The 12,393-nt window shown below is 33.3% G+C and overlaps 1 protein-coding gene across 1 annotated transcript; it reads right to left on the bottom strand.

Annotated features, from left to right (window-relative positions):
• Window positions 1–250: 250 nt before the first annotated feature.
• Window positions 251–4,845, bottom strand: LOC109340569 (AP2-like ethylene-responsive transcription factor BBM1). Its single transcript, XM_019578291.1, has 9 exons — window positions 4,602–4,845; window positions 3,867–4,455; window positions 3,435–3,517; window positions 3,192–3,200; window positions 2,963–3,051; window positions 2,556–2,629; window positions 2,058–2,108; window positions 1,792–1,868; window positions 251–1,211 (listed from the first exon to the last, which is right to left on the bottom strand). Exons 1-9 carry the CDS (start codon window positions 4,843–4,845, stop codon window positions 331–333), a joined length of 2,097 nt encoding a protein of 698 aa, XP_019433836.1. The 3' UTR covers window positions 251–330.
• Window positions 4,846–12,393: the final 7,548 nt, after the last annotated feature.

Raw genomic sequence — 12,393 nt, 5'->3', positions numbered from 1 at the left:
CAAAGCCCCTTGTAAATTATTCTACAAAACTAAGACCTTCCCGAAAATCAGCTAGCTTCCACATTCTCAAAGTTAATTCCCAAAACTCATGGCAAAAATGCTCTGCCAATGACTAATCTTGAGGCTAAACTATAGAGCCTCGTAAAACATGGATCATGCAAGCTAATCCTTCCACAAGAGAAAGAAAACATAACCTCCTTCAATCACTATCAGTAACTAGGTATATGTAAGAGAAGAAAGGAATTAATATAAAGCCAAAAAAACTCAAAATAATTAGGAAAATGTTAATGCATGTATGTATACAAATCCTCCTCCATATTAAAGTTCTAGCTACTCATGCAATATTGTGAAAGGTGAAGAAGCTCCATGGAATAGAGCCATATTGGAAGGCCTTGTTGGAATTGAAGTTGGTACCCAAGTATTGCATGCTGAGCCTTGATCTACAGAAGACTGTTGTTGAGGAAGATAATACAAGTTCCTTGCATGATAAGGATCATCATCACTAGAGCCATAAACACTTTCATAATTGGCAAGCCTCTTCACTTCATTATCATCACCAAAACTATTGTTCCTTTGGTTGTGGTTACCATCATCTGCAATAGTACCCATTGGAATCATGTAGCCCCCACCACCATCTCCATAACCATTATCTATGGAAGTAGTAGAATCCAAGCACATGATACTGTGCAACCCAGAATCATTATTGGCCTGAAAGAAATTGTGGGTATTGTTATTCCCTAACTGTAGTTGATACTGAAGATCATGAAAATTGTGAGAAGCATGATCATTAGAAGAAGAAAAATGATCTTGCTCTTGCTTGCACCAAAGCCTTTGTCCATTATAAAGGTAATGCTGCATATGATTAGGTTGTTGCTGGAATGATGCAAGAGAAGTAGGCCATGCACTTGCACCATAGCTATTATTGACTATTCCTTGATCAGTTAGATGTGAGGTTATGCTATTAATATTTATATTGCTAGCTTCATCTGTTGAACTTCTATGGCTATGGCTATGGCTGTGGCTATCCATAGTTATGAAATCTACTTGTTCCATATCCTTCAAGCGCTTGGCAGCAGCACCAATTGGCAAAGTGGTGCTATCAAGAATGCTTTTAACATCATATCTGTTCATGTCAAAGTTCGTAACTGCATTCAGTCCTCGGAATTTTATGGCTGCAATGTCATACGCCTCTGCTGCCTCTTCTTGTGTGCCTGGAGAAAATAAGCATTTTCAAGGGACACAATTTAATTCAAAATACAAATATTTAATCCAACAAATATTTAAATATATCTAATATAATAAGTGAGACTTATTTTATAACAAGTCCATCATAAGTCTGTCAATCTAGACAAATAGTTACTCTTGACCCATGACCACAAAAAAAGTTAGATTATTCTAATTTTTATATTATATTAAGGTTTCATCTCAAACTGCTTAAAAATAGAAGGGACAACTTAACATGTATTTAAATCATGTCTAAGAAAATAAAATAAGTAATGTGAGACTTATTTCCCAATAATATTTAATGCATTCGTTTTTTATAAAAATATTTCTTTTTTCCAAACATTTCTTAAATAAGAAAGTTTTAATATAAAATAAACTTATCTAATAAGAATTTTTTCATATAAAATAAACTTATCCAAACAAAAATGATACCATTTACATTTTTTTTCTGCGAACAAACACATGATTTGTGAACTTGCTGTGCTTTGTGATTTACTTAATTGCTTGCATGCCATAAAGAAATATATCAGCCTATACACTTAAGTTAAAATAACTAGATTCGCTTACCAAAAGTTCCCAAATAGAGATCTTTGTTGCCTGCAACCCTTCCAATCCTTGCTTGCCATCTACCATGTTGATGATGCCTGTAATTCATGTGAAGTGTGCAAAGTTATTTATATCTCAAACTTCTTTCGTTTTTCAGTTGTTATTATCTACTCAACAAAATATAATCAAAACTTTTAAAGTATCTATTGCACATATACAACTCCACTCAGTTTTAATTTTAGAAATTAAATGCATAATCGGCATACTGAGGATCTAGTCAAATGTACCTCGTTACTCCTCGATAAATGGATGCACCGCGAGAGAACCCACTACTCTTCCTGCGGTAACATAACTTTCTATATTAATAATCATAATCATTCAATATATTCTAATAATGATCACACCTTTTAATAAAATTAATAGAAAACAAATCTATACAAAAACGATCTATAAGTTTTATACATTGTCACTGTATCATTTATTATTCATATTTAATGATCATTGAGTCTTAAAAAACTTAATCAAAATGAACACTAATGATATAATGACTTTGTATAAATATTCACACTAACAATACATACTATACTATAAAATTAAGAACGTAACATTGTCCGTGTAAATATTTATAAACAATCAGTACATCATTCATTTTATGAAAAATCAATGATGATTAAAATGAACGGCAGATGATGAACTGACACTGTATAAAACTTTTACTTTATCATCGTATACATTTTTTTCTCTTTAAAATTAATAAGAATAAGTATATTATTTGGTGCATATACCTTCTCAATGACGCCACGTACTCTTGCCTAGTCATGTGTTTCATTTCTTCCAACTCTTTCTCATAGTTGCTAATCTAAAATTCATTGATTGTTCACAAAGACAACAAAGTATCCTATGTTAAAACACTACATCAAGTGTTCATGTACATAGTTTGCATTATATAAGGCAAATAATCCAAATTTTTATGCTTCAATAAACAGACACATCCCATCAAATTAGGGAACTTTTTCCTACACAGTGACACAAAAATAGAACTTGTCCTCCATTAGGCCACTATATTTACCTAAACTTCCCTAATCATCATTAATGCATGATAATGCCATGACAAGATTGCAAACATAACCCTATAACTATGGAAAACATAAGAAACTGTGAGAAGAAAAGAAACAAAAAAGTGTAATCTTACAGGAAAATTTGTTGTAGTAGTGCTTCCCCAGTATTTTAGTGCTGCTAAATCGTAGGATCTAGCTGCCTTTTCTTCTTTGTCATAACCTCCTGAAATAAACATCAACTATTAATTTGTTAACCAATATGAAAATGTTTAATATTCGAACAGTTAAATTAAGGCAAAGAACTCCTAGAAGTAAAAATCAGAGATGGAAGAACAATTAAATATTTTCTAAGCGAATACTCACCCAAGTAAACTGCAAAATCATGTGTTGATGAAGGTCAAACCCCATTGAAGTGTAGAGAGAATATGCAGGTAAAGAACACATGTTAAGAATTCTTATTAAAGCATATTAATATTTAGTCGATAAGCTTTTGATGATAAAAATATATATTGAGTTGATAAGTCAAAAAACAAATGAAATTAATATTAAATTATTTGACAAATATGGAAGGAATTGAAGAAACATGGAGGATCATTTTCATCATACCTTGCCTTCCTTTGCGAGTTTGTCCCTCTCTTCTACAACTATTATCCCACAAATGAGCTTCATATCTTCCCGTCCATCTATGCCTTCAAAGTAAACGAAAACTATAAATTCATAACCTCACAGAAAAAATTAAAACAAAAGATAGATCAAATTGAAAGTGGAAAATTTAATTAAGCGAGTTAGTTTTAATTAAGAAATAGAGGGAAGCTTGAAATCCATGAGATATACTGTTGTGATAGAACATATTTACAAATTGATTTTTGAAAACCGAAATAAGCAAAAGGAATCATATAATGCAAACTTGTAATATAGGGAATTTTTTTTGTTTTCAAAAACTAATTTGCAATCACAAAACTTTATTGACTTAAGATGACAGACTTGTAGTCTATAGATATATAGATATATATGTTTAGCAGAAATTAAATAGAAAACCTTGTGACTCCACGGTATATGGAAGTTCTCTGTCCAAATGTGTCGATGGATTTTCTGGGCACAGTCTCAATAGACTCAGTTTGGGTATCAAGGGTCATGGTGGAGGCCATGGACGGTTTCTTATTATCCGATGAGCAACTCTTTCCAGCACCGACATTCACCATATTAAGTTGGGACTGTGAACCAGTACTCATGGAAAGTGATAAGGTTTGAACACTATTAGCCCTAGTCCCAGAAGGTGCAGCACATGGTGTTGCACTTACACCATTACTATCATTGGTATTGTTGTTCTTGTTGTTGTTATTGTTGTCTGGTTGTGGCGGTTGGTTTCTCAGCCATGTCTTTATCATTGACAACCCTATGGAGTTACCACCACCGCCACTGCCGGCTGCTGATGCTTCTGCCGGCTGTGGTGGAAGTTGTAATGAACAACTTGAAAACAAGTAATCTCCTGTGGCTGAATTGCCCTCAAAAGTGTGTCCTCCAAGGAAGTTTTCAAGCTTCGGATGTTGTAGATTGGTATCTAGGTTTTGGTTACTGCCTGAAGTTCCCAATAGCAAGTTTTGGTTGCAATAGTTCTCCTTCCAATCTAAACAAAAAAAAATCATTTTAATTTGTTCAATATATATGTATCCTTTGTAGAAATAAAAAAAATGAAAAAAACTTGGACATCATAGTATTAATATATTTAGGATATTATGTGTTACAAAGTTTTAGTGGAAGAAATATTAGAACCTTGAGAGGTATTAATACTGTTTCTGTTGAAAGCTTCATAAATGCCAAAAGGAGGAAGGTTGAGGGAATGAGCAGTTGAGTGATGAGAAGTAATATCAAAGCAATCTTCAGATACATCAGTGGAGGAGATTCCATTAGGGTTGAAGCCAAAACGCGTAGCAGTTGATTGAGAATGTTCTTGAGTAGCATCAACATGCTGTTCTTGAGGGGATAGAGAGAAACCCAACAAATTCATTGATGCCATCTTCTATGTTAACTATCGATAATAACAATAATAATGTTAAAGCCCTAACAAGGAAACTTATAAATGGAAAATAGGAGTTTATGCATGAAGTATATGCATGGTTAAGTAAGAAGCATATAGATTCGAAAGTATGAAGAAGAAGGAGGAAGAGAACGGTCAAAGTATTGAAGAGAGGTCAAAAAATGAAAAATAACAATAATGGATAGTGGAGATGTGAGAGAACATTTTATAGGATACACGGGCTATGATATTTTTCTTTGTTTTGGCTGACATGCACATATATACACGCACACATAAATGGGACGCCTCTTATTCTAGGGCGCTTGGGATCTTTAAATCAATAAATTGCTTCAAAGTTTAATGAAACAAGACATCAATTGGGGGACCATTTCGTAATTAATGTCCTAGTTGCGGATCATTAGGGTGGGAAAAGCATTCTATTCAAAACATGCAATGTTAATTAAAATTTTAAATTTAAATTTTTGTTTTTGTTTTAGTTTTATTATTATTATTATTATTATTATTGCATAATAATATATGAGATATAATACGATAAAAGATTATTACCCTAGTGATATGGTGGGTGTGCTTCTCAGTTGCAAGTTGTAACACATTTTTAATGAAATATATGTTATGCATTTATTTCATCTAGTCATTCATTTTTATTGGTTATAAAATATAAAGTTTATATATATTAAATTAATATTTTACTTTTTTAACCAATAAAAAATAAGAGATACATAGAGTAATAGAAGCTTTGAGACTATCTATCATTAATTCATGGTATAAAAAACATGATACTCCCTAAATTCTAAAACATGATTACTCCCAAAATTCTGTCTTTTGTAGTTTAAGGTAGTGCTACAAAATCATTAATTTGATTGTTATTCTCTCTCTTCGTCCAAAAATTGCTTATGGAAAAATTAACCTAGTTGAATTTTTATAATTTTGTAAGTAAAATCTTCACATTATTCTATAGAAAACTGTAGAGACATGATTATATGGTGTAAAAATGAAGAAAAAATAATTATTCAATGAGACTAAAACTGGAAAACATTTTTTACTCGTCCTTAAAAATGTAAAGACGCAAAAGTTTTCAAACAAAATAAAAAAACTAAAATTAAAATGGATAAGAATGGGGCAATAATCTAAATATTGAATGAGGGTAAAATTGTCAAAAAGTATTTTGACTAAGCCTTGAAAATGAAAAACAATAAAGTTTTGAATCGAAAAAAGAATACCTAAAAAGAATACTTGATTTTAATGAATGGAAGGAATACTTGATTTCATAAAAAAAACAACCAAAAAAACAAAAACCTCAAACAAAAAATATATAATTAATGAGCGGAAGGAGTACTTGATTTCAATTTACTCATAATTTACATTGAAAAATGGTACACGCATAAAATTAGTGTGCATCAATAAATGCATGTGAGTGTATTAATTCTAATATAAATTTATTTGTCACCCTATAATAGGCATTATAAAATGTATTTGCACATTCCAGTGGATGAAATAAAAATGAAGCAATAACAAAAAAAAAAAAAAAAATGAAGCCACCGCATGTCTAAACACTAAATCGTTAATATACTTGCTTACTAGGATATGAAAATGACAAAGAAGATAAGTTATATGGATAGAGATAAATATAATATATGTGTCCAGTTAATTATTCATTTTCATACATGATTATACAAATGAATGGTAAATAATGTACTGTCTGTATATCAATCTTTACAAAAACAAATATATAGATTTACGCTCAAATTATTATCTAATTAAGGATTGATCACGTCAAATAAGTCACTAAATAATAATAAAATATCACATGAATTATATACATATATTTTAATTATTATTATTATGCTATAGTTACATAAAGTTTATTATATATGTGGAGATATATATAGACTCGAGTCTTAAGGATTTTGAAGTTGAATAATTTTTTAAATTCCTAAATTACTTTTTTCCAACATACTGTTGTGCTTATTAATTATATTGGTTTATGATAAAAATTGCTAGTTGTTTTAATACGTGCATATTACATCAAATAACCTAGATGATCATGTGTTGTTGAGTTTTTGTATGCATCTATCTCAAATAGGAAAATATAATATTTGTACAGATAGTTCTTTCCAGCTATGAAACACGAATACAAATATGTGTCAAATACGATATGTGTTTGATACGTCGATATGTATTTTTTCTAAAATATAGGATACGATATGTTTATGGATATGTGTATAAAATAGTAAAAAATACATAAAATATGATAAAATTATAAATATAAATCAAAATATCAAAAGTAGAAAATATAATGGAAATTGTAAATCAATGTCCTCCAAAATTCGAAGTACCAAAACTAGAAAATATAATAGAATAATTCATAAAATTGCTAAAAACGTATCTATCTTATCCTATTTTTTGTTGAAAACGTACTAGATACGTATCTTTATCTTTATTTTTTTATTTTTGGATACTTTAGGGATACATATTCTTCACGAATCTAAGCGTATCCGTGTCGGGTACGTATCCGACACCAACATGTGAGGATGTTTAACGTATCCGTGTTTCAGATGTTTCAATAGCTCGAAACCTTCTGTTTGCATGATTATGCATAATCTAATCAGAACTATAAAATATATATTTTTATAGATAAGTGAGCCAATTATGCACATTTTTTTTAAGCAAAAGGAGCACCCCAAATATATTGAAGAAGAAGTTACAATTACATGGATCTGAATCTATAGTTAGGAACACCTAACCTATTCCTAGAAAATTCATCAATAATTAAGCTAGGAATGACATTCCACCAAGAGAAAATCTTAGAAGTTATACCAAAAGTAGTTAACTTATCAGCATAAAAGTTACCCTCCCTATATATCTGGGATATAACAAAATCCATTGAGGACTAAAGAGACTTGAATAAATTCTATTTGCTCCACAACTTCCAAGGGACCTTTGCTTTGCCATTGAAGATATCTATCACTAGTGCTGAATTACACTCCAACCATATTGTATACCACCCTTTCATGTGAGCAAATTCAATTGCCAAAATTGCAGCATGAAGCTTTGCAAAAATAGCATCCTGAATTTCAAAGTAAGTAACAAAACCACCAAAAAATTCTCCATTGTGGTCCCTGAAAATGCCTCCTCCACCAGATTGACCCGAGGCGCCATGAGCAGCTCCATCAGTGTTAATCTTGACCCTTCCTAGAGAATGAGCTCTCCATATGACTTCCATTTTTTTTGGAACTTTCTTATAATTGATGGAGACATTTAGAGCTATTAGAATTTTGAAATCCTCTATAGAGGGGTTGGCACAAAAGTTGGAATTGTTTCCCGAGAAAGAGGAGTCTAACTTTAACTTAGCAATAGCTTGGGACATGGTTAATATTATATCTTGAAATTTGTTCTTGTTTCGATAGAACTAGATAGTGCTCACAATATGAACAGTAACAGCAGCTAATAGGCTCTTTACTTGGGGGCTCCAATCCTTATTACAAGCCAAGAGAATTGATCCTATGGAAGAGAGGTCCAATTGGATAGAGAAAGTGCTACTAATCCATTGCAAAATAAAGACTGCCATGGGGCATCGAAGAAACAAATGATCTGAACTTTCATAATTAGCTCTATAGAGGTTGCAAATTGATGCCAAAGAGCAACCCATTTTCATCAAGTTACATTTGTAAGCATTTTATCGTTATGAAGTCTTCATGTGATAAAAGATTGAGATAGAGGAATTGATGTAGACTAGATAAGAAGACACCATCTTAGATGATTAGCATCAAGTTGGGTGCAAGAAAAAGCTTCCTTTAAAGAGAGCAATCCATCACTAGATCCCGTCGAGATGAATTTATCATGGCTTGTGGATATTAAAGTGTTAGAAATGTCCCTTGATATATTAGGGAAAAGATCAGCTAATATGTTTGGGATAGTACATTTAGAGTCAGTAATGAAATCATCCACATTAGCTAGGAGGTAGGAGTGCACTTCCTCATGGATGTTTAAAAATTCAACAAGAGGGATTCCTAGCCAGTTGTCCTTCCAAAAATTGATGTTGTGACCATCACCAACCAATCATCTGGAATTCATAATTATTTTTTGCCATTTAGATCTTATTCCAGGCCATATTGATGACTTGTAATATCTAGTAGGAGGATTATTGGTTTTTCCAAATATTTGTCTGTAGAAGATAGCCCAGTCTTGATGCGAAGATATCATTTCCTAAGCAAGCTTTAGGAGATCAGATTGATTTAGCTTTTTCAAAGACCTTAGGCCAAGACCACCAGTTTTAGAGGGGGTGCAAACCTAATGCCAAGAGACATTAACCATCTTCCTAGCATTGATATCACCATACCAAATGAAGTTCCTAATGCAAGTGTCCACATACTTGAGCAGTTTGGAAGGCCAAATATATATGGAAGCTATACACCATCATGCTTTGAATAATGGATTTAACCAACTCCACCCTTCCCATGATTGAAAGATAAAGACCTTTCCAATTGGCTAATTTCAAAATGATCCTATCAGCAATCTGTTGGAGATGGATTTTCCTTGGCTTCCCTCTAAAAAGAGGATCTCCCAAGTAGGTGAAAAGAAGACAACCAACACTAAATCCAAGATAATTGGATAAGTTTAAAATTTTCCTTATTGAAGCTTGAGTTGTATAAAATTTACATTTTTTTGGGATTAATGTGTTGACAAGATGCTTGAGCATAGGAATTCAAGAGATGTTTATGAGCTAGCAATTCCTTTTTAATGCCTTTGCAGAATATGAGGATATCATCAACATAAAGAATATGATTAGGAGTATGCAACTTGTTAGGGCCACTAATGGGGCTCATCTTGCCCTCAGAGACAAGTTTATAAATGCCTCTACTAAGCACATCTTCTGCCAAGAAAAAATGGAGAGGGGATAAGGGGTCCCCTTGTCTAAACCCCTCTTGCAGCTGAAGAAACCAACCATTTGACCATTGACATTGAAAGAAAGTTTAGCATAATGAAGGATTACTTTGATCCAATTGATGAATATACTATAAAAATCAAAAGCCTTTATAGTGTCCAATAACAACTCCCAATCCAAAGTGTCAAAAGCCTTCTTGATGTCAATCTTGATTGTTAAGTTTCCACCAAAAGATTTATGATCCAATAGGTTGATTGCCTCTAGTACAATACAAATGCAGTCATGTATATGTATGTCCTTGATGAAACCTCTCTATTGCGATAAGACAATTGTAGGGGCTATTTTGGCAAGTCTATCAACAAACACTTTAGTTATTATCTTAAACTGAAAGTTTGTTAAAGCAATAGGTCTATAATCCTCAATTCTATCAACTTCAGAGGACTTTGGGATTAGAACTATAGATTTTGAATTAAGGTTGGGAAGCAGCCAACCTTGATTGAAGAATTGAGTGACATAATTGCGCACATTAGTGCCAACAATATCCCAAAAATTATGGTATAAGTAACCTCCAAATCCATCAGGGCCAGGGGCACCCTCTCCATTCATAGAGAAAACAACAACCTTTATTTCCTCATGTGAAGGAATTTTTGTGAGCATACAGTTATCAGCATCATTTACAAGGCTAAGAATCACATATCGGATTAGTGAATTGGGGGAAGAATTGTTTGGGATGGAAAACAAGTCAGTGAAGTAACTTAACACATGATTGGCAATATCCTCTTATCTAGTTAAGACATTGTCACCCTCCTTTAACAACGACATAAACTTAGAGACTTGCCTGATTTTTGTTACCATATGAAAGAAATCGGTGTTTATGTCTCCACTAATTTGCCAATTAAGCCTAGATTTTTTTTCTAAAAATACTCCTCCTTATTAAGAGCCTACAACAATTGACCTTGCGTGCGAGAGGTTTGTTCTTTTCTTAGTCATGCAGGTTTCTATCACAGGTTCATTAAAGATTTTAGCAAGAAGGCTCTTCCACTATCCAACCTGTTGCAAAAGGAGGTGATCTTTGATTTTTATGAGAGATGTATGGAGGCGTTTGCTTGCCTCAAGACAGCCTTGACCACCACTCCTATTATCCAGGCACCTGATTGGACAGTCCTTTTTGAGCTGATGTGTGATGCTTTTAATTATTCATTAGGGGTTGTCCTTGCTCAAAAAGTGGACAAACTGCCTAGGGTAATTTATTATGCTTCCAGGACTTTAGATGTTGCACAAGCCAATTACACAACAATTGAAAAAGAGCTTTCATCTATTGTATTTGCTCTGCATAAGTTTAGGTCTTATTTGCTTGGTTCTAGAATTGTTGTTTTCACTGACCATGCAGCTTTGAAGATCCTATTGAAGAAAGCTGATTCCAAACCAAGGTTGATAAGATGGATGCTCTTGCTCCAAGAATTTAATTTGGAGATCCGTGACAGGAGTGGAGCACAAAATTTGGTGGCTGACCACTTGAGCAGGATTGAGGGAGTTGTTGATATGGTGTCTATCAGAGATGATTTTCCTGATGAACAACTTTTGAATATTTCTGTTTCTTTCCCCACCCCTTGGTTTTCCAATATTCTAAATTATTTGGTTGCATATGTTTTTCCTCCACTTGCATCTAGAGCTCAAAATGAAAAACTTAAGAGTGATGCTAAATATTATGTTTGGGATGATCCCTATTTGTGGAGATTGAGTCAGTCCTGCAGTTTTGTCATTCTTCTACGGTGGGTGGCCATCTTGGTACCCAAAGGACTATAGTGGATGGCCATCTTGGTATCCAAAGGACATCACGAAAGGTACTTGACTCTGGATTTTATTGGCCCATCATCTTCAAAGATGCATGGAGGATTTGTAGCACTTGTGAGCAGTGTCAGAGAGGAAGTGGTACCCTTTCATGGAGACAAGAGATGCATCAACAACCTATGTTGTTTTGTGAGGTGTTTGATGTATGGGGTATTGATTTCACGGGTCCGTTTCCTGTTTCTTTTGGCTTTTACTATATTCTACTTTTTGTTGATTATGTTTCTAAATGGGTGGAAGTTAAGGCTACCAGGACTAATGATGCTCGAGTTATTATGGATTTTGTTAGGTCTCACATTTTTTGTAGGTTTGGTATACCTAGAGCCATTGTTACTGACCAAGGAACCCACTTTTATAATAGATCCATGCAAGATATGCTCAAGAAATATGGTGTTGTTCATAGAGTTTCCACACCTTATCACCCCCAATGTAATGGGCAAGCTGAGATTTCAAACAGAGAGATAAAGAGGATTTTGGAGAAGATGGTGCAGCCTAACAGAAAGGATTGGAGCAACAGACTTGAGGATGCTCTTTGGGCACATAGGATTGCTTACAAGGCACCCATAGGGATATCCCCTTACCGGGTTGTCTTTAGTAAAGCATGTCATCTTCCTGTAGAGATAGAGCATCATGCATATTAGGCTATGAAAACATGTAACTTGGCTCTTGATCAAGCTGGTGAAGAAAGAAAGCTCCAATTGAATGAACTCGATGAGATCCGCTTAGAAGCCTATGAGAACTCTAAGTTCTATAAAGAGAAGACCAAAAGATTCCATGATAACTTGATTTCTAGA

The sequence above is a fragment of the Lupinus angustifolius genome, unplaced genomic scaffold (assembly GCF_001865875.1).
Source record: "Lupinus angustifolius cultivar Tanjil unplaced genomic scaffold, LupAngTanjil_v1.0 Scaffold_200_23, whole genome shotgun sequence".
Classification (NCBI taxonomy): domain Eukaryota; kingdom Viridiplantae; phylum Streptophyta; class Magnoliopsida; order Fabales; family Fabaceae; genus Lupinus; species Lupinus angustifolius.
The sequence above is the reverse complement of the archived record's forward strand: the minus strand, read 5'-3'. Positions and strand labels throughout refer to the sequence as shown.

What these genes read in the sequence shown, in the direction of transcription:
- LOC109340569 (XM_019578291.1), bottom strand. Translation starts at nt 4,845, where the DNA reads ATGGCATCAATGAATTTGTTGGGTTTCTCTCTATCCCCTCAAGAACAG. An exon ending in CTACTACAACAAATTTTCCT is followed by an intron (nt 2,630 to 2,962) that starts GTAAGATTACAC and finishes AATGAATTTTAG; the next exon opens with ATTAGCAACTATGAGAAAGA. An exon ending in ATTTATCGAGGAGTAACGAG is followed by an intron (nt 1,869 to 2,057) that starts GTACATTTGACT and finishes CATGAATTACAG; the next exon opens with GCATCATCAACATGGTAGAT.